The sequence below is a fragment of the Sturnira hondurensis genome, unplaced genomic scaffold, assembly GCF_014824575.4.
Source record: "Sturnira hondurensis isolate 20B ecotype Veracruz unplaced genomic scaffold, ASM1482457v3 Scaffold0004136, whole genome shotgun sequence".
In the NCBI taxonomy this organism is placed as follows: domain Eukaryota; kingdom Metazoa; phylum Chordata; class Mammalia; order Chiroptera; family Phyllostomidae; genus Sturnira; species Sturnira hondurensis.
Window position 1 is genome coordinate 28,403,192 of NW_028076767.1, and position 22,819 is coordinate 28,426,010.

General features: G+C 47.1%; 2 protein-coding genes across 2 annotated transcripts; both read right to left on the reverse strand.

The window, feature by feature from the left end:
* Positions 1 to 8,386: 8,386 nt before the first annotated feature.
* On the reverse strand, positions 8,387 to 14,852 carry WFDC11 (WAP four-disulfide core domain 11). Its single transcript, XM_037044765.1, has 4 exons — positions 14,847 to 14,852; positions 10,055 to 10,199; positions 8,913 to 9,055; positions 8,387 to 8,404 (listed from the first exon to the last, which is right to left on the reverse strand). Exons 1-4 carry the CDS (start codon positions 14,850 to 14,852, stop codon positions 8,387 to 8,389), a joined length of 312 nt encoding a protein of 103 aa, XP_036900660.1.
* A 5,465-nt stretch (positions 14,853 to 20,317) lies between these two features.
* On the reverse strand, positions 20,318 to 21,452 carry WFDC10B (WAP four-disulfide core domain 10B). Its single transcript, XM_037044156.1, has 2 exons — positions 21,150 to 21,452; positions 20,318 to 20,479 (listed from the first exon to the last, which is right to left on the reverse strand). Exons 1-2 carry the CDS (start codon positions 21,238 to 21,240, stop codon positions 20,346 to 20,348), a joined length of 225 nt encoding a protein of 74 aa, XP_036900051.1. The 5' UTR covers positions 21,241 to 21,452; the 3' UTR covers positions 20,318 to 20,345.
* Between the last annotated feature and the right edge of the window lie 1,367 nt (positions 21,453 to 22,819).

Below are 22,819 nucleotides of genomic sequence, written 5' to 3' on the forward strand. Positions count from 1 at the left end.
CACATAGTGACAGAAACACAATAAATCCAGAATAATAGGCTCCATAAAGCTGTTTATTGGTATTCAAAGCTACCATTCTAGATTTGAGTTGTCCAGAGCTTTGACATCCGTTCATCTAAAAGGCTCCATGTTTAGTCCAGTTTCCTGAGTTGCCTACTTGCCCTTAGAGGGTGTCTAAAATCTAGGGATGCCCAATGCCCTTCCTTGCCAACTCAGGTATACTAACTGGCCCCAGAGAAGAGAAACATCATCACACCCAGGCTGGATACTGCTCACAACCGGAGTGCTGGGTAGATTCTTTGGCTGTCCTGAGATAGAGTACAGAACAATGAAAAGGTCCCTAGGTATTGCAAGGGCACAGAACCACTGCCCACCCCTAGAAACTCAGGATCTTTGGGCTTTCCAGGTAATGTTAAAGGAGAGGAAGTATTGAATTGCGAGTCAGGAATGCGGCTTTCTTGTTTCGTCTCTGTCCCTTTTACCTTTGGGACCTCAGACAGGTCACATCACCTCTATCTCCATTTCATATTTGAACAATAGAGACAAGATCCCCATCGCATGGGAATGACATTGACCCCACCTGAGCAGGAAACTCATCCGAATAAGCCGCAGATAAAAGCCTATGCCTCAAGACCCTTCCCCCCACCTACCTCTGAAGGTGTCTGAGTTCAGTGTCTGCCGTGGTAACTCCCAACAGCTCTTTTATCTGGACCTTCTTTTATCTTTGACCTTCTTACTTGGGGAGGGGGGAAGGGAGGTTGTGTCCTGGAACAGGGGGCAGGGATGCAGAATAACAAAGGTCAAAGGCCTAGAACTTAATGAGGATTTTGGTAGTAGCGGATCTTTATGTTCTGCCCAGTAACTACATGTTGGTCAGATCACAGACTGTTTCCTTCTGTACTCACCCATCCCGAAGGACTGGTTTTCTTTGATGTGAGCAGTATCTCCCACTAAGCTAGGAGGCACGCCGTGTACCTGGCTAGCAGCGCTGGCCACCCCCAACAGACCCCAGTCTAGAGCATTTATCTACTTCATTTGTGTCCATCCATCGACTGGGCGTGGAGAATAGTCATTTATCTATTTTCCTTTGACTTGGCGTGTGGGTTACGGAAGGTCTAACCCTCTTCTGTACTGATTCTCCTTTGCTAATTAAAGCATAACATCTTCTCCCACCAAATGCCATGCGAGTTTGATGTGAATAAAAAAGACCAAATAGGAAGGACTTTAGAAGGAGTAGATTTGGTTTACCCAGTATCAAAGAGGGGCCCTATATTGGGCATCCGAGCATATGTATATTTATTTATCTATACCTAAGATACCTATTTATTCTTTCATCCACAAACTCCACTTTTCTTACATTAGTTTAAAATCAAGACAACCAACTAACTAGGAGAGGATGTTTGCAAAAAAAACAAAAAAAACACCTCCAATAAGAGGCTAATATCCAAAAAATAACTCCCATAAAAGAACTCCCACAACTAAACAACAACAACAACAAATTAGAAAATGGGCTAAGGACCTCAACAGACACTTTTCCCAAGAAGACATATCAATGGCCAACACATAGATGGAAGGACGCTCAACTTCACCAGCTGGAAGGGAAATGCAAATCAAAACCACGACGAGATACTACGTCCCCGCTGTTAGATTGGCTGTTGTCAATAAGACAAGAAATACCAAGTGTTGAAGAGGATGGGAGGGAAGAGGGATCCACACCCACTCCTGAGGATGTAAACTGGCACAGCTACTATGGAGATGCCTCGGAAATAAGAATAGATCTACCATGTGACCCAGCAATCCCTCTTTTGGGTATCTACCCCCAGTTTTCCAGAGTATTTATTTGTAAATATATATGTACCCCTATGTGCATAGCAGCATTATCCACCATAGCCAAGATACAGAAACAACCCAAGTGAACAACTGATAAAGAAGATGCAGTACATCTATGCAATGGAGTACTACTCAGCCACAAAAAGGAGGAAATCGCAAAATCATGGTCGACCTTGAGAGTATCACACTCAGCAATATCAATGAGATGGAAAAGGACAAGAACCCTATGGTTGCATTTGTATGTGAGATAGAAAACAGGACCAACAAGCAAACTCATGGACAAAGGCAACAGTATGGTGGTTATCTGAGGGAAAGGGGTGGGAGGAATACGAAGAGAGTGAAGGGGGTCAAGCAAACGGTGACCAGAGGAGACTAGACTTTGGGTGGGGAGCAGGCAGTGCAATGACAGATGCATGATAGAGCTACACACTAGAAACTTCTGTAGCTATGAACTAATAGTTACATAACTAACATTGGTATCCCAATAAGTTTAATATTTTTTAAAAATTCAGGGTTTATGAGTAAAATTCCCCAACGTGACACTGGCCATCAGTAACTGATGCAGCTCAAATGCTTGAGCATTCGTTTTAAACGAGAGCCGTCCAGCTATGGAAGGCCGTGTTTCGTGAAATCCTGTCCAGACCAGATGGGGGTGGGACAAGATGGTTAACAAGAGGCGGGTGGCTCAAAGAATTGTTCGCATTAAACGTGCAATGAAACGAAAAGGGTCACGTAGGTGACCCCTGAACAACGTGAGGGTTTAGAGCACCCATCGGCTCAGTCAGACACCCACGTACAAATGTTGCCTCCCCCAAGTCTTAGCTGTGGTTGGTCCCTAGCATTTGTGGATTCAGCCAATGGCAGGTGGAAAACAGTGGTTTTTTTATCCTGAGTTTAGAAATGCAAAGAAAAAAAGAGACGAAAACAAATCATTTTTTATTTTGGGTTACTTAAAGCAGCAGTTGAGAAATCCACGGATACCTAAGGGCCAACAGTATTTACCGAAAAAAATTCCAAGTATAAGTAACCCTGCACCGTTCAAATCCATGTTGTTCAAGGGTCTGCTCTGCCCTGAGACTAGGCTAATTCTATACAGTGAGATTATTGTCATTCCTTACTTACATTTTCCTTTTTTCTGTAAATTATTTTGTAATGAGAAGACAGAAATAGATGAGAAACAGCTTTCAGGACAAAAGTTCCATTTGCAGCAGGAGGGGTAGTTACGTGACGGGAAGGACAGTCTCTGCAGAAGCCCAAGTCCCACACAGAATAGTCCGTGGGACGCGGCAGGCACAGGGGAGGAAGCCAGCGCTCCTTGCCCTGCCCTGGCCTGGCCAGTGGAGGCAGGGGGGAGCCCAGGACACCCTTCCACTCCTTCCCTCCTCACACCAGCTCTCCAGGAAAGTCTGTGCCAAACTCAGAACTCACTGCTCTGGCTGAGTCATGGCATCCCGGGCTCTGCTACCCACCCTGCTGCTCTGTGTGCTGCTGCTGCGGGCCCAGGGAGGGCCACGTCGTCGGAACAGGATGCAGAGTAGGTGACGGGCTGGGGGACAGGCAGGGGGAGGGGGCGCGAGGGGCTGTGTCCAGCTAAGGAGGATCTTCGAACTAGAACGTTTTAGCACCTCCTGCTCCAACCTTAGCACTCTGAAGACTCCAGTTTCTCCCAAACCATGGCCCTCCAGCCCCTTCACCTGGCCCTGGGACCAGCAATGGGGGTGGAAGGCAGCCTACATCTTCCCATTCTCCATCCCCCAAATCCATAGACATATGGTACACACACGGGTGACAGGTGCACAGAGCTGAGAATCAGACAGGAAGGCGAAACGACGATCCTTTGGTGTATGCACACCTGCGGCAGGTCAGCATCTTGAGATGTTTATGGAAGTAATACTGGGGTAGAAATGTTCACATTAAAGTTATTATCAGAGGACCAGGATGATGACAGTGGAAGGGAAATATTATAAGTGTTACTTTGTGGGAAGGGGCGGAGATACTACAGACAGTGAAAAGAGGAGAGGAGGGGGTACAGGCAAGTTCGTCTTCTCTGGATCCTGCACATTATGGAAAATGGGGGAGGGTTTGCAGGTGTCTCAGATTTCACCGAGGTCTCAAAGTCAGAGTGTAGACTGTAAGGGGGTGACTTCACCAAAACCAGGAGTAAGATGAGAGAGGGTCCTGGCTGCAGAAGTAAGAAGAGCGTCCAGGGCGCCCAGGCTCTGAGTTCCATTGATAGAGAATGGGGGTAATGGATTGAAGACAACCAATCACCAGGACGTGTGAGGGGTCGAAAGTGAGGTCCCAAAGAGTCCCCAAGTACCACGAGTGGGGCCGGGGTTCTGCGGTTGTGGGGCGTGCACTGTGTGGCCTGGTTTCGTGACCCCACTCGTGCTCCGTTTCAGATACACAGCCATCCACAGAAATCAAGGAGTGTGAGAAGAGAATCCAGGTACATTTGTGCAGACGCCCCTGTAAACATCACGGAGAATGTCAAGCGAATAACATATGCTGTTTGAGCTTCTGTGGGAGCATTTGCCTGAACATGCTCTGAGCGGGAGTGGGGCTGGGCAGTGCGTGCTGCATCCCCAGCCCTCCGCTGAAGACTGAACCAAAAGAACAAGGACCTCAGGTCCCAGGCACAGGGCTCTCAGCAGCAGTGCCATTCTCGCTCTCGTGTGGACACCTTGTTCCTGTCCAATAAACCAGAACAAATGCCTGGGGATCTGGCTATTTTCCTTGCAGCACCTGTGCTTATCGAGAAACCAGGGCAGAGCACAGCGTGCCCCGCCTCTCTGGGCCCTCTCCCCTTGTCATGCTTCTCTGCTCTCTCTTCTTTGGCCCACGCACCCCTGCCAGGCCCCTGGAGGCTCAGCCCCCTTCTTGCTCTGCTCATTGAACCAGCACGCCGAGAGGGAAGAACTGTTCATGTGTGCCGTCCCCCAGTGCTAACGAGAACATCCTTGCCTTGAGTCTGAAGGGCCAAGTGAACCATCAGATGGGGGCGGGGGGGAGGTGCTAAACCCTGGGGCATAGAGTAGGGGCCCCAAAGGAGGCCTCCTCTTTTTTTTTTCTTAATCCTCAGCTGAGAACATGTTTCTATTGATTTTAGAGAGATGAGAAGAGGGGTTGAGAGATAGAGACATCGATTTGAGAAACACTGATAGCTACTTGTATGCACCTTGCCCAGGGATGGAAACCACAACTTAGGTATGTGCTCTGACTGGGAATTGAACCCACAACTTTTTGGTGCATAAGACAATGCTCCAACCAATCAACCCACCTGACCAAGGCAAGGAGACCTCTTCTTAAACTTGACCCACACCTGTCCCTTTCTCTCCATTCTCCTTGTATAGATCAGAAACAGTCTCTTTATGCAGAAGGAAATGAATCCCAGGAAGTTAAGTGACTTGCCCAAGGCTAGAGAGAGGGAAGGGCCCCTCACACCCTGGCTGGCAAAGGGTGCTTCCTCTGGCCTCCCTGAATGCTCACTGCTTTCCTGCTGTGGGGAGACCACAGGTATAGAAGTGAGTGTCTGTGCCCACCCAGCTCCCCCACTGCAGCCTCTATCAGGATGGCCACTCTCACCACATGGCCTAGGACATGGTGCCAGGACTTCAGACTCCAGTGCCTTCCTGTGACAGAGTTCTCCCCACCTTTCCCAGGTCTCCCTCCTTATGGCCTCTCTGTTTTTTAATCCAGAGGGGAGTCACAGGGTGGGGGAACAGGTTCCATTGTGAGGCTGCTACGGATTACCTGGCACGGGATGGCCGTGAGTCTTGTCTGTGGCCTCATGGTGAGTCAGTGAGAATTAATCCCTGGGGTCCAGGCTCCCTATCTGTGTAACCACAGTGCCTCTGAAATGGTCCTGGGGCGAGACCCAGGACTGAGTCATGTGTGGCCACTCGGATCAGGGAGTCAAGTGTGGGGGTTGCAGACAGGCAGGCCCTGCTGCAGGCAGGTGCGCAGTGTGACCCTGCAGTCCAGTGCTTCCTGGGCATCAGTGCAGGAGCCATGAGAGGAGGACATCTGCCTCCATCAGGCCAGAGCCTCCCGCCCAGCTCAGCAGGGTAAGAAGAACAGGGACACCAGGGAGACCTTGAATCTCGTGGAAGCAGAAGAAGCAAATGCGCATTCTGCCACTATCTGGGTCTCCGTAATATCAAATCTCCGCCTGCAGGAGACTTATTCTAACAGTCGCCACAGGTTTTGCATTACTTGTTCCCTTCTCATGCTCCAGACCTGCTCCTTCCTTATGTCAACTCACATGCAAGTATTCTAGGAGTATCTCTCATCTCATACATCATGATGTTGGCCAACTCCTGCCTCGTTTTCATCCTTGGATGTCCCCAGTGCTCACAGGTGGATCCATACGAATGCCTTCAGCAGCCAAGTGTGTCCCACCCCACACCTAGTAGTTGTCTGTAGCCCAACAAACTCGGGATTCCTAATTAAGAAGCCACCGGAAGTTTCTGGAATGCAAGGGTTGGGTGAAGGCGATGAGTGCAATGTCTCCCACCAAGACATGCACTTTGGCCCCCCACAATTTGGAATGGGCATGACATGAAGGATTCACGGAAAGCTCTAGCCAAAGGAAGTTATTCCTAAATTTAAAATTCTACTACTAAAATGACGTTCTCTAAGAGCATACCCATCCAGCAATGTAGAGTCCAGTGTCTTAGGTGGGAAGAGCCCACTTCCTGCATATGGTTAGGGAAAGGCTGCGAGAAGGTGGAAGTAAGACTCTGAATCAGAAGGCATCAAACACCTGGTCTCCAAGGCGCTTCTGGGCCATTGTTGCTGAGCCTGTGATCGTCCTTCTTTACGTTGCTTCAGGTTTTCCTTTATTTACAGAAAGTTTACTTGAATTATCATGTTTAACATTAGTTGCTTTTCTTTTTTGAAAAATTCCAGTTACTATATATTTAGATTTTCTTTGCCCATCTTCTCTATTAATCCTTTTCTTTCTTATGGTTTTTACTTTCTACATTTTATTTTTGGTCTCCTGGCTTTCTTCTTTCTTTTTTGCAATGCCTCCTATGGTCCAGTTGAATTTATGATCTTGTGTATTTTGTCACAATCTTTATTTATAAGATGGCTTTTATCCCTTTCTTCAATGTTTTGTGTTCTGTTAATCCCTTACTTCTTATCTTCCTGGGGCAGGATGAGGGTTAAGGTTTATTTTATTTTCATTAGAGGGGGTGGGGAATATAAATGCAAGAGAAACACCCATTGGCTGCCTCCTGCACACGCCCTGGCCAGGGACCAAACCCACAACCCAGGCATGTGTCCTGACCAGGAATCGAACCTGTGACCTTTTGGTTAGGGAACAATGCTGAACCAACTGAGCCACGCTAGCCATGGCCTGGGTTTTCTTGCTTTGGTTTTGGTTTTTGTCTACTTATGTGCTAAGTTCTAAAATATCTGGTACAAGGTACTTTTCATATGTCAGAATCCTTGTTTACAGATAATTAAAGTTGCAGTGTTGTATTACCATCTGGGGAGAATTTTTCAACAGAAATGCTTCGATTTTCAATTGTCCTTGTCTTTATTAGTAGTTTTATGTTGAAGTTGTCTGCTAGTTTTCCATTAACTTTGTAACAATATATTTTAACAGACCAGCGATAACAGTTTTATGATCAAACCGTTCTCAGCTTTGTCACTGGTTAAAGTGACAAACCAATTCAGATCGGTTCCCATTTCTCAATATTTTAAATTTTGAGCATTTCCCTACTTTCTGACACTCAAAGACACCCCAGTCTCATCTTGTATATTTGAAGCCTAGTTCTAGAATCAGCCATTGCTCTAAGGAGCTTTGACTCGTTAATTGGAAAATGGTATTTAGAACCCAAGATCTGGGCTCTTGGTGTGCTTATTCATACTGTACTATCACTGCTTCTAAGCCTTTTAGCAGGCATAGCTAGGAAATATAGGTATGAATAACTGATCTATGTGTGCACAGGTATCTATAATTATTCCTTTGTCTGCCTAGCTGTATGGAGATTCATCTAAACTCAAGTTTATATTGATGTCTCTGGGTACCCCCAGCACTCATTCTAACTTCTCCCTTTGCTTGTTTTATAACTACTTTTCTCAGACAAAAGAAAGGCACCAGTTAGAAACCTGGTGCCTATCATCTACCAGTCATTTATTTGTTCAATCTTATGTATATATAAAGTTATTTTAGAATTGTTTACCCATACCCTGTGAGAAACTGATTTACCAGAGAGCTGCTCTCAAAAAAAAAAACTGATTTAAAGGGCTGCCGGCCAATTACTTACACTAAAATGTCACGTGAAGAGTAAATTCTATTCTGTGAAGCCCACGAGACTAGCCTATCAGTTTTAAGGTAAGCAGATGGGGAAATGTTGGAAACTTTTATGTACACTGTAGGATAAGAATCATTGTGGGCATCACAATAAGGTAATCAGGGGTAGTAAAATGGAATAGAAAAAGCCAAGGCCATTGTTGGTAAGTGAGTTTATTGGTCAAGGTCTTCCTCCTACCCAGCCCTCAGTGAGAACTGACTGGTGTCCCAAGTAAGAGGATGTGGTTTTAGCTATCTTGCATAGATGGTCTGCAAGAAAGAAAGGTTAGATGTTAAGTGGCTAGGGAACGCTGAGAAACAAGCACTCATTCCCAAGCTTAATACTACCTATCCCCCCAGACCGTGGGACAGGTATTCTTCACCTGACAATAGAAATTGCCCACTTCTGAGTGGGTAGCAGGGGTCATATTGGTTGGTGGAACACAGAAAAGTGGACATTCAGGGCTGGCTGAGCCAAAAGGGCTCATGGAGTTAATGGTTAGAAATCTGGATGGAAATTAGGAAAAGGGCAAACTGTGGAATAATCTAATGAGGACAGTACAGGCGTTAATTATATAATTATTAGAAGCAGTGTGTCCCAACCTGATGTCTTGGTTTATTTGCCAGTGAATTGCTTTTCAGGTTTAGGGGATATTGTCTTCTGCTATTTTTGTGCCTCGGATTTGGGGTACATCAGTCCTCCATTTAGGAGTAACAGCAGCTGAGGAGAGGGCGAGAACCCACGACGGCACAGCCAAGCACACATCCCCCAACTCACTGTAGTTTTCCAACAGATGTTTCCACAGTAGCTCCAACAGCACGTGTAATTTACATTTGCACATTTAAAGGATTTAGAACACTTCCTGGTACATTCACGGATGTCTGGATTTCCCCAGCACTCCTCAATGAGTGTTTTATCCTCTGCAATTGAGGTGAGACTGTAAGAGGTAAAGAAGCAGGGGAAGAGAAGCCCTTCCAAGGCTTCACCACCCTTCTAAGAATTCAAGCCCAAGTCCCCAGCAAGGTGTCTGTCTGTCTTGTAAGAAAATCCATCCCTTCCTCAGACTCCTTGTTTCATTTTCACTGCTATTTTCGCCTTCTCTGCTCCCGCAGGTCTTGCCCGTGTTGCTGACCTCGGGGCCCTCTTTGAGCACCCTAGAGATAGGACTCAGTGCGTTCTAGCCCTCCCGTGCCCTCCTCTGAACTCTGCATTCATGTAACGGGACATCTCGTATCCTCAGATATTCTTTAGCCTCTTTAGCATGCTCAGGTTATAGTGTGGAAAGCTAGACCAGGAAATGCAAGGAGCAGACGTCCTCCCCTTTCCTTCTCCTCCTTGTTGGCCATGCCTTTAAAAACCCAGCCTCTCTTCAAAATCTTCTCTCTCACTCAATTTTTTTTGCCCCCACTCCCCATTGATTGCTTTTTCTTATTATATGGCCCCCAACTCTGCCCCACGAAGGACTCATTTCACGTCTCTTTTCTATATTTTCACATTCTGAAAGACCCTACCACTAAAATGAAGGGTATGTACTAAATACCCATTTGGTACTCATCAAAGTACACACAGCTAGGACACAGAGCTTCTGGCAGCCTGGGAAGATACGGCAGCTCTGTATTGGTGCCCCCCACCCAAATATAGCCTAGCATGGGGAAACGGTATATCCCTGTAACCTGTGGAGTGTGTATAAAAGTGAATGGACACTCATTGCCACTGTCAAGTTTGGAAGAGGAAGCATTAAAGGACCTCAGGCTGGGAATTTCTTAGCTCGCTGTGCCTACAAAGATTGTGATTCTCTAACAGGTGATCCAGGACAGGTGGGACCTGAATCAGATGTGCCCGACACCATAGCACCCCTTTACTTGTCCGTAAACAAGCACAGCGACCCCCACCCTTTGTTTCCGACCCAGCCTCGTCACCTAAGCCCGGTCTTTCCTTAATTTCTGCCAGCACGGCCAGTGGCACCGCACACAGGAATGTCGTGAGGAGAGGTGTCCAGAGCTTCATGGTGTTGACCACGTGTCTGAATATGTATTGTCGGGATTTTTTCCTTCCCTGTTGCTGCTAGAGACCAAGAGATATAAATAGAGTTGTAAAGCAAGAGGGCGTGCTTATAGAATTTCTTTAACTTCTAATTATTCCTCCTTATCTTCTACCCACCCAACAACAGGCACACACCTCAGCTGAACATTGCTAAACTGTCATCCTGCACTCTGGGTCTTCTTTGTGCAGAAATAATATATATTTAGAAGTGGGTTGCCTTCCCTTGAGTGAATGATCATTCTAATTCAGCATGCAGCCCTGACATGCTGAATGTGTGTGGCTCGGTGGATTGAGTGTCAGCCTGTGAACCAAAGGGTCATTGGTTCTATTCCCAGTCAGATCCTGGGACACATGCCTGTTTTGTGGGTCAGGTCCCCAGTAGGGGTCATGAGAGAGTCAACCACACATTGATGTTTCTCTCCCCCTCTTTCTCCCACACTTCCCCTCTGTCTAAAAATAAATAAATAAAATCTTTTTAAATAAATTGTGCATGTAAAATTCTTAAAATACTAAAAAAGTACAAAGAAGACAATGAGATTCTTTCCAGCAATCCTCTCAACTGATGTATATTATTCTGTCTTTTATATGTGCATATATATGAAAATGAATTGTTTTTATAAAACAAAAATCATATCAGGCTTGCTGTTATACATCTTGACTTGTATTTAAAGTTATATAACATGATATTAAAATGAAAATTTTGGCCAGGCCTGTGAGACATATCAACTCGTAGGGCTTTTAAAAAGAGAGAGGCAGGGACTTCCGCCAAGATGGAGGCATAGGTGGAAACACTGTGCCTTCTCCCACAACCAAGTTTGAATACAACAAAGGTTTGGAGAACAAAGACACAGCCAAAGAACAGAACATTGAATTATACGGAAGTCAAACTGCAACTAACTGTTCAACGAGGACGGTAAGAGGGGTGGAAGGGTTGGGCAGGACAGATCCCCTGACCTAGGCGCGCAGGTAGACCAGACCCAGTCAGGGTGCGGGGCAGACTGACTGCGGTCGCACATTCGCACACAGTGAGATGGACCACGCAGGCCCCAGGGGGCGAGTGCCACACTCGAGTGCCGTGGGACGAAACGTGTGGGCCCCGGTGATGGTGGCAGCTGCCGCACCTGTGGGGGCCGCGGCGGCAGGCAGTAGACGGGACGCCATTGTTCCTCTTTGACCCTGCCCCCACATACAGCATCACAGCCCAGCAACTTAGTTGCCCTGCACTAGTGAACACCTTAGGGCTCTGATCCTGCTACGTAACAGACACGAACAGCCCAAAAGATGGCGCAAGAAGAACTCAAAGTCCCAGAGCCAATAACTCTAAGCGACCGAGAAATTGCCAGCCTCTCAGAAGCACAATTCAAGACACTGTTTATCAGGATGCTCACAGAACTGGTAGATTATAGTCACAAATTAGAGGAACATATGAAGGCTAAACTAATTGAAATGAAGGGAGATGTCCAGGAAACCAATAGCGATGGAAAGGAAACTGGGACTCAAATCAATGGAATGGACCAGAAGGAAGAACGAAACATCCAACCAGAAAGGAATGAAGAAATGAGAATTCAAAAAAATGAGGAGAGGCTTAGGAACCTCCAGGACATCTTTAAACGTTCCAACATCCGGATTATAGGGGTACCAGAAGGGGGAAAGAAACAGCCATGAGTGGAAAACTTATTTGAACAAATAATAAAGGAGAACTTCCCCAGTCTGGCAAAGGAAATAGACTTCCAGGAAATCCAGGAAGCTCAGAGAGTGCCAAAGAAGTTGGACCCAAGAAGGAACACACCAAGGCACATCATAATTACATTAGCCAAGACTAAAATGAAGGAGAGAATCCTAGAAGCAGCAAGGGATAAGGGGACAGTCACCTACAAAGGAGTACCCATCAGACTGTCAGCGGATTTCTCAAAAGAGACCTTACAGGCAAGAAGGGGCTGGAAAGAAGTATTCCAAGTCATGAAATCCAAAGACCTACAGCCAAGATTGCTTTATCCAGCAAAACTTTCATTTAGAATGGAGGGACAGATAAAATGCTTCTCAGATAAGGTCAAGTTCAAGGAGTTCATCATCACCAAGCCCTTATTATATGAAATGCTAAAGGGACTTATCTAAGAAAAAGAAGATGAAAAATATGAACAGTGAAAGGACAGTAAACTCACAGTTATTAACAACCACACCTAAAACAAAAGCAAACCAAGAGGACAGCTAGATCAGGAGTGGAACCATAGAAATGAAGAACACATGGAGGGTTAGCAACAGGGGGGTGGGAGGAGGAGAAGGGGGGAGAAGGCACAGAAAATAGCATAGATGGTAGGTAGAAAACAGAAGGGGGAGGGCAAGAATAGTGGGAGAAATATAGAATCTAAAGAACTTGAGACGTGGTTATAAACTAAGGGGGGGAGAATGGTGGGGGAGGGAGTGTGTGGGTGGAGGGGAATGAAGCGGGGGGAATAGAACAACTGTAATGATATAATCAATAAAATATATTTTAAAAAAAGAAAGAAAGAGGAAAAGATGGCCAAAAAGTGGTAAAGGGACTCTTAAAACCTTACTTGTTTGAAAGGTGGAAAATGATTGGGAATTTGACACAGTTTTTGGAGATCTGCAAGCGGATTTCCTTGAAATAACGTTGTGCTCTCTTAATTCTAAGTCACTGGAAAGGCTTTAAGGATGCCTCCTACTGAAATTTGACTGTGCCCCTTGGGTTGGGGAGGACACAGTAGACAGGTGTCTGAGTCACACCTGAGAACACAAAGGCCTAAGAGGCAGGCCAAAGCGACCTCTGGCCACAAGAAAGAGACTAGAGCTTGACACTCCTTTGACAAGGCAGAGAACACAAGAAAGAGCCGGTGTGGGTTTGTGCCAGATTGTTTCAGGCAAGCTGCCTAGAAAGGCCATGTAACCTCAGCAGAAGGAAGTAGAAAGTGAGTGGCCACATCCCTAGGGTCTGGGAAAGGAGTCACAATAGATCAGCCAGGAAGGAGCTGGATTCACCATATACAAGAGACCCACAGCTGAGAAACTTCCATCAGGTGGGGTGTGGAGAGACTCCGAGAACCCCGAAAACCACCCACGACAGAGTCCATTCTAAGCCCAGAAAGCGCCAACACAAAGGTACAATATTACCTGCTAAAGAGAACTGTCTAGACTGCCTTGTTTCTTCTCCCTCCTCCACCTCCAAAATGGCACTTAGCCAACTGCAGGAGGAGAGAGAGGAACCTGAGCACTCCCTGCCCCAACTGCATGAATCCAAGCTTAGTGTTTTGACTATTGCATGGACTTAGACTTTTTTATATATTGTAAATGTAGGCAGTGTCTAGCAAAGCCAAGTTCTATACCCCAGCTCTCATACAGCGTCAGGGAAAGAAGCAGCTCTTTTGACCAAGTTTAAATGAGACAAAGCACAAGTTTCCCAAGAATGTTTGCCAATGTATTTAGTTACGCATATGATTAATATGTTCCCATTAATTATAAGACACCTGAAAATTTGTAATTTCTCTTCCCAAGGGGAAAAATAAATGTCATTGGGAACTTTCTTACAATTCAAATTTGGTTAAATGCATTATTAGCTTCAGAGCTCAACTTTGTCAACCTCGGAGTCCCGAGTAAAGGATACTGCCTATCTCAAACCCTAGAGAACTGTTGCCAGGTTTTTTTTCTCCATGAAGGTTGATTTATTCTGCCAACAGGGTATACATCTCATCCAAGAGGGACAGTCTCTCCCACTTGTCCCCACACTAAAGGCTGGCAGTATAGTATACAGCAAAGAGCAAAACACGACACTGAAGTTGGAGAAACCCCAACACATTAGCTTCACCTAAGTTATGTGATTGGCCAAACACCTACCGTAACTCCTCAGAGCCTCAGTCTTCCCCCTCTGTCATATGGGGGTGATATTAGCAACCCAATTGCAGATGTTGAATACATGAAGCACTGGGTATATGACTTGGCACACAGAATAGGCAAAATAATGTTGGCTGTTACCACTATTAAGCTCAGACTCTTCTTCTCCAGAAGAATGAGTTATTCAATTCCATGGACTTCATTGTGGTCTTTCTTTGAACTGTTTAATCCATTTAGAATTAATTCTGATGAGTGGGTGAGGTTCTGTTCTTCATTCTTCTGTTCTAAATGTATTTATCCCACAAATACTCCTATTAAATGACTACTGTGAGTCAGACATTATTCTAAATACTGAGAATACAGTAATGAATAAAGCCAGCAAATCCCCACCTTCATAAACCTTATATTCTAGTAAAGGGGACACCCGACATACAGTATATATATAAAAATGTGCAATAATAGATGGACATCACTATGAAGGAGAAAAAATAAGAGAGGGTTTAGGACCTGGGACAACATGCAAAATAATTAGTGGCTCTTATTTTAGGCAGCTCACTGGCAGTGAGAGTTGGCTTTCTAGAAAGAGGAGGGTAAGTACTGTCCAGAAAAGTTCCTGTCCCCAGTCCTCTCTCCCCCCTAAGCTGGTGCTTCATGTGACCAAGCCAAACAGAGAGACAGGAAAGACGCAAAGACAAAGAAGTCTGGGTACTACAAATAACACAGTCTCAGCGCAGTCCTTGTTTCTCTCCCTGCAAGTGACCGACTTTCTTCCAAGTCTTTATTTTTGCTTTGATGCCTTCAGCCAAGCCGAAGACAACATACATGCATTGGTCGAAATTCCCCAAATGCTCAAAAGCAGGCACAACACCTATAGACATTTTAAACGGTGCAAAACTTATTCTCCCCTTGGCATATGTGAAACATTAAAATAGGACCACAAAATCTGAGGCCCATGGACCTTTAGATGGGTTGCCTTTAACTTTTTAAAACATCATCATTTGGAAATCATTTCAAAGCTACAAGAGTAAAATCTACAAAGAGCATCTGAATACCATTCGTTCAGATTCACCTAGTTTAAGAATTTATACCTACACACACATACCACATATAGTATACATACACACATTCACACATATATGTATTCTACACCATTTGAGAGTGTCATGTATCTTGGCCCTGATTTAGGAATAATTCTTCTGTGTGCATTAACAAAAGGGACATTCTTGTACATGATCGGAGTGCAACTATCAGCTTCCTTAAATTTAACATTAGTAAAATATGTTTCTACTTTACCATCAGTGTTCCCTTTTATAAATTCAGCGAATAAAGTCTTTTGTCTGTTATTACACCAAAATTTCTGAGTGCTCCAAATACAAAGACAGCTGATCTTTTCTTTTAATTCAGCATTCCTTATGTTGGGTTTGTCTGAGATTTCTTCATGATTAGACCCAGGTTATGTGTTGTCAGTGGAAATGCTATGTAGGCAATACCCAGTGTCCTTCTCGGGGTGTCCCATATGAAGGGACATGTGTCCATCCATGGCATCTTTCTGCCTCAGTCTCTCCACCTGAATTACAAGGACAATAATGTCTTCGGTAGAGAATTAGTGTTGGCACGACCTGGGCACCTGGTTTGAACAGGGCGCTCACCCGGGGCGCCACAAATGAAAGGTATGCAGCCTCACACACACAGCCCCAAGGCCCTGATACCCACCTACTTCTGAAGATGTCCAGGTCAGAAGTGCCGGTGATTGTTTCACTGTCGGTTTCTCTTCCCAGGCTCTGGGGACCAAGGAGCCCCAGCGCAGGGGGCAGACCACGAGCAGAACAGATTTCAAAGACTCAGAATGTAGTTAGCTCGGTTCAGGCTGTGGCAGACCGATGAGTTCTGCCGCGGGCCATCGGTTGGGCGTGTACAGATTGTCACTGAATTCCTCTTCAAGGAGTGCTTCCTTTTTTCTGCAGGTAATAAATATAGTTAGACCCAGGGCCCTGTAGAACTGCAGGAGCTCCCCCACCCCTGCCACGCGCATTTCCTGGAAGTCTGGGTGATTGTGGAGGTGGGGGAGGGTCTATCTACTTTTCTCTAACATTTGTGCGATGACTTTTATAAAGTCCCACCCATCTCCATATTAATTTTTCCGCTGCTAGCCTCAGCGTCACACTACCCATCCTTCATCAATGTCCCGTGGCCTTTGTGATGATGGAAAGCGAGAGCTCTTCCACGAGGGCTTGGAAAGGCCACACAACGTGGGGATTTAAAACGCAAACTTAACCTGGGTTCAAATCCCACTTCTCCCTTCCTTTGGGCAAGTGGCTAATCCTCCCTGTGCCTCGATTTGCTCGTTTGCAAAGTGAGGATAATAACAGGCTTTTCCTCATAGGGTTGCTGTGAGGCTTCTGTGAGCGATTTCTTGTTAAGTGCTTAGAGCCAGCGTCTGGCATATAAGGCAGCGCTGTGTAAGGTCTATGAAATAAACAAATGACACATCCAATGAAGTGTCAAGAGTCACCCAGTTTAAACCACATTCGCTGTCAGATACTTAACATGTATTAACTAATACTCTCACTCACCCTATGAGTTTAGTACTATGATTATTCCCATTTTACAGATGCAGAAACTGAGGCAGAGAAAAGTTAAGTAACTTGCTCAACACCACAGAGCTGGCAAGTGCCAGCTACAGGATTTCAAAGGACACGAGTCCAGAGCGATGTATGCCAGATGGTGAAGCCTGCAGACCTCCTTGGCCCTGGGACATCAAGATCACTGTCTCCAGGTGCCCTCGCAATACCGGCAGAGAAGCATCATTAAATGGAGTTCTCTGAAACTCCATTTAATCCCCTATAAGGATGGGAATAATAATAGAGCTCATTCCATCAGGTACTTTAAGAATTAAGTGAACTTAAAGGATGGATGTGTTTTCTTAAAAGGTAGTTCTGTTTTCCTTCTTCAGCCATAGAAGCTGCCAACCTGCACTTGAAGATTAATGCATCCCTTCTGGGTCCCACTCGAAACCGGTGCTCAGTTTACATTCCCTCCGGAAACAGACAAGAGGAGAACGCCCAAGAGTGAACTTTGTTCTCTCCAAACTCCAGACAGTCCCATCAAGCATCATGTCTTTCCTCACGGTGGGCAGTGCAAAAAGCAGCAACTCGTCTGCTGCCTCGGAGGAACTATCCCTGTGTGCCGCAGACCACTGGCTCTCCGGAAATTTCACCAACAGGGCAAGTGCTGCACTAGTATCAGGTGTGTCTTCCATCCTCTGGCATGCCCACGGCAAAGCACCTAGGATATCTGCTATTTTTGTTCCCTAGCACCAGTTGGCATAATGTTATCAGTGCAATGGGCAGGCGTGATGTTGGGAGGAGAATCAAGAGGTCAAGTCTCTTCAGCCTCTGTCGTGACAAAGGGCTAAGAAATGACAGTCCTGAGGTATGACAAGTGAAGGTCTGTTGTGAGTTAATACCGACGAGAAAGCTACTTCTGATTACCTTGGTTGGCAGGTATGAGAGGAAAGACTTTTCTAGGAGTGGGTCAGGAGCATGAAGAGAGAATGACGCCAAAGCAGCGCAAACACGAGGCTGTGTGTTTGGTGGCGAACAGTCCAGCTCTGATCTGACAGCTCTGCGGGGACTTGACATTGTGGAGACCCAGATCGTGGCAGAACGTGCATTTGCTTCTTCTTCTGCTTCCATGAGATTCAAGGTCTCCCAGGCGTTCCTGCTCCTCTACCCTGCAGAACACAGAGGCACACCGCTGCTCCAATGAGACAGAACAGGCGGTGAGGTCCAGGCGAGCACTGTTCCCAGCCATAGCATTCCAGGTGTGGTCTCTGAGTTCTGCAGAACAGGGTGCACTGTCCAGAGAACACAGGTCAGGGCACCAGTTATCACAAGGAATAAGAACAACAGTTCCCAGTACAATTTGTGACCTGCAACGCTCATCCAGGAGCAAGGAATAGGTCAGCCTGGCAGCCACAGTACACCCACGTGGCAGGGACCACTGGACTTGGACATGGGAGGTCATCCCCTCCCTATGTGGGCCCTTGCAGGTCACCTTACTTCTCTTAAGAGTCTCTCCTAGGATGTTCAAGGCACAGCCAAGCCCAGAAAGCCGCTTGGAGAGTGAGGTTATCTGAGGAAGAACCAACAGGAACTTCTGCAGGGCATCTCTTACCACCCACCGACCTCTGACAATGTCTGGGCTGGTGGTTGGTCATGACCTCTCTCCCAAGGCCCCCTTGTCCAAGGGCAGCTCTCAGTACATACAGATGGCAAAGATGCTCAGAATCAGGAGCCCTGGGATGCCTCTGAGCTGGGCGGGAGGCTCTGGCCTAATGGAGGCAGATGTCCTCCTCCCATGGCTCCTGCACTGATGCCCAGGAAGCACTGGACTGCAGGGTCACACTGCGCACCTGCCTGCAGCAGGGCCTGCCTGTCTGCAACCCCCACACTTGACTCCCTGACCCGAGTGGCCACACGTGACTCAGTCCTGGGTCTCGCCCCAGGACCATTTCAGAGGCACTGTGGCTACACAGATAGGGAGCCTGGACCCCAGGGATTAATTCTCACTGACTCACCATGAGGCCACAGACAAGACTCATGGTCATCCCGTGCCCACTAATTCTTAGCAGCCTCACAATGGCTCACCTGCCCCCCACCCTGTGACTCCCCTCTGGATTAAAAATAGAGAGAGAGGCCATACGGAGGGGGACCTGGGAAAGGTGGGGAGAACTCTGTCACAGGAAGGCACTGAGGTCCTGTCACCATGTCCCAGGCCTTGTGGTGAGAGTGGCCATCCTGATAGAGGCTGCAGTGGGGGAGTGTCTGTGGGCACAGACACTCACTTCTGCCATGGTCTCCCCACAGCAGGAAAGCAGTGAGCACACAGGGAGGCCAGAGGAAGCACCCTTTGCCAGCCAGGGTGTGAGGGGCCCTTCCCTCTCCCTAGCCTTGGGCAAATCACTTAACTTCCTGGGATTCATTTCCTTCTGCATAAAGAGACTGTTTCTGATCTATACAAGGAGAATGGAGAGAAAGGGACAGGTGTGGGTCAAGTTTAAGAAGGGCCTCCTTGCCCTGACTAGGTGGCTTGGTTGGTTGGAGCATTGTCTTATGCACCAAANGCAGCCTCACAATGGAACCTGTTCCCCCACCCTGTGACTCCCCTCTGGATTAAAAAACAGAGAGGCCATAAGGAGGGAGACCTGGGAAAGGTGGGGAGAACTCTGTCACAGGAAGGCACTGGAGTCTGAAGTCCTGGCACCATGTCCCAGGCCATGTGGTGAGAGTGGCCATCCTGATAGAGGCTGCAGTGGGGGAGCTGGGTGGGCACAGACACTCACTTCTGCCATGGTCTCCCCACAGCAGAAAAGCAGTGAGCACACAGGGAGGCCAGAGGAAGCACCCTTTGCCAGCCAGGGTGTGAGGGGCCCTTCCCTCTCCCTAGCCTTGGGCAAATCACTTAACTTCCTGGGATTCATTTCCTTCTGCATAAAGAGACTGTTTCTGATCTATACAAGGAGAATGGAGAGAAAGGGACAGGTGTGGGTCAAGTTTAAGAAGAGGTCTCCTTGCCTTGGTCAGGTGGGTTGATTGGTTGGATCATTGTCTTATGCACCAAAAAGTTGTGGGTTCAATTCCCAGTCAGGATGCATGCATAGGTTGTGGGTTAGATGCCCAGTCAGGGTGCAACTGATAGTTGTTGGTCCGTCTCCCTCTGTGTTTCCCTGTCTCTCTCTTCCCCTCCCTCTCACTCTCTCCTCCCTTTCTATCTTTCTTAAGTTAATAAACACATGTTCTTAAGTGAGGATTAAGAAAAAAAAAGAGTCCTCCTTAGCAGCCCCTACTCTATGCCCCAGGGTTTAGCCCCACCCCTACATCTCATGGTTCACTTGGCCCTTCAGACTCAGGGCAAGGATGTTCTCATTAGCACTGGGGGACGGCACACACGAACAGTCCTTCCCTCTGGGCGTGCTGGTTCAATGAGCAGAGCAAGAAGGGGGCTGGGCCTCCAGGGGCCTGGCAGGGGTGCGTGGGCCAAAGGAGGGAGAGCAGAGAAGCATGACAAGAGGAGAGGGCCCAGAGAGGCGGGGCATGCTGGGCTCTGCCCTGGTTTCTCAATAAGCACACGAGCTACAAGGAAAATAGCCAGATCCCCAGGCATTTGTTCTGGTTTATTGGACAGAAACAAGGCATCCAGACGGTGTGGAGGTGGACCCCCCTGTGTCCTGGATTTTAGGTCCTTGGGTTTTGGGCATAGGCACAGTCTTAAGTAGACAGCTAGGAGGAGCAGCATACCCAGCCGAGCCTTCTCTCTCCCTCACAGGAGGTGCATGCAAACGTTCCCGCAGAAGGTGGAGCAGCATATGGTGCCTGATTTCTGACACTGTAGGAAATACGAGCAGTGATCGTGGCACAGATCTACGCTGGGCCTCTTCTCACAGGCCTTGATACCTGAAAGGAGCAGGAGAAGGGCCAATGGAGGCAGGTCACACAGGGCACTTAGGTATCCTCATGACCCCAGAACTCAGGCCCCACTCATGACCCTCTGGGACTTTTCCAGGACCTCACGTTCGACCTCTGACCCATCCTGATGACTGGTTGTGTCTTCAACCCATTACCCCCATTGTCTACCAGTAGAATTCAGAGACTGGGCTCCCTGGACCCTCTTCTTACTCCTGCAGCCACGCCCCTCTCTCATCTTACTCCTGGCCTCAGTGAAGTCACCCTCGTTCAGTCCGCACTCTGACTCCGAGACCTCGGAGAAGTCTGAGACATGCTAAAACAAATTTGCATTCCTGTAACCATCTCAGCATGCTGGCCTGCAGCAGGTGTGCATACACCAAAGAATCATCGTTTTGCCTTCCTGTCTAATTCTCAGCTCTGTGCACCTGTCACCTGTGTGTGTACCACATGTGTCTGTATTTGGGGAATGGAGAATGGGAAGATGTAGGCTGCCCTCCACCCCCATTGCTGGCCCCAGGGCCAGGTGAAGGACCTGGAGCCTTCATAGTGCTGAGGTTGGAGCAGGAGGTGCTGAAAGGTTCTGATTCCCAGGTCCTCCTTAGCTGGACACAGCCCCTCGCACCCCCTCCCCATGCCTGTCCCCCAGCCCGTCACCTACTCTGCATCCTGTTCCGACGACGTGGCCCTCCCTGGGCCCGCAGCAGCAGCACACAGAGCAGCAGGGTGGGCAGCAGAGCCCGGGATGCCATGACTCGGCCAGAGCAGTGAGCTCTGAGTCTGGCACAGACTTTCCTGGAGAGCTGGTGTGAGGAGGGAAGGAGTGGAAGGGTGTCCTGGGCTCCTCCCTGCCTCCACTGGCCAGGCCAGGGCAGGGCAAGGAGCGCTGGCTTCCTCCCCTGTGCCTGCCGCGTCCCATGGCCTGTTCTGTGTGGGACTTGGGCTTCTGCAGAGACTGTCCTTCCCGTCACGTAACTACCCCTCCTGCTGCAAATGGAACTTTTGTCCTGAAAGCTGTCATCTATTTCTGTTTTCTCATTGCAAAATAAGTTACAGAAAAAAAAGAAAAGAAAAAATATTAAATGTGTGGAAATATATGGAAGCAAACTGAGCTCATCATTGGACGAATGGATAAAGAAGACGTGATATAACGGAGTCAGTGTATCGGAATGGTAGTGTGGTGGTACTGGGGGGGCGAGGGGAGGTTGCTAAGAGAGCAGACCTCAAATGTCCTCACCCCACAAAAAATAATAAGCGCCTGATGGGATGAAGGTGTTAAATAGCACTGTGTTGGTCAGCATTTTACAATATTTGTGTTTTTCAAATTAACATGCAGTATACCTTGAACTTCCACAATGTTGTATGTCAGTTATATTTTAATAAAGATGGAAAACTTAATGTCTATATCATATATCCTATACATTAGAAATAACACATGTGTACTTTTCCAGCTTTATTAAGGTATCATTGAAGTATATAAATATATCCTAATAAAGCTAAAAATATATACTATACCCTTATTTTCCAGATTTATTTATATGTTCATTATCAAAAATATAACAAAATATATTATATATTACATAGTTAATTGGTAATGAATATATCAGAGAGAGAGAGAGACACTACAAGACATGGAAAGAATGGGACATACAGTAATTATCTTAGAATTCAGAGGGAGGGCACACCTGGGCATACCAGACAGTTTGGCCAGTTAATATATGCCAGACTCTGTGTGTAGCCACATCACTGCTTTTACAATGGACCCATGGGTAGAGCGGCCGTAATGACAAAGACATAGGCTATGCATCACCATGTGCTCACAGGCGCTTCATGAAAAGTGAGGTGACACCTCACAGAGGCACAGACCAAGGTCGAGCCCTTGGAGTGGCACCAGCACTCAGGGAGTGAATCAGCCACCTGGTACAAGGTCAGTCCATCAGACCCATTCCTCCTGGGAAAGGGAGCGACTCGCCTTGAGCAGGATAGATACACATTCTAGGAGTAGGATTTGACGTTTCTGTCTGCAGTCCTCAGCCAAGAGGACTGTGTGTATGGAGAGTATCTGATGTACGGATGTAGGATTCCGTGGGCCATCACTTCCTGCCAATGGACAAAGTTCACATCAGAAGAGGTGCTGTACCAGGTCCAAAATTACAAGATCCCATCGTACCACCCTATTCTACATCACCCAGAATCTGTCAACCTGACACAGTTGTGGATTGGCCTGCTGAAGAAGCTTGTAAATGCCACTTTGAAGGTGACCCCTGCAAGGGTGGATCACGTACCTTCTGGTCGGCAATATAACACTTTGAACCAGAGGCCACTGTGTGC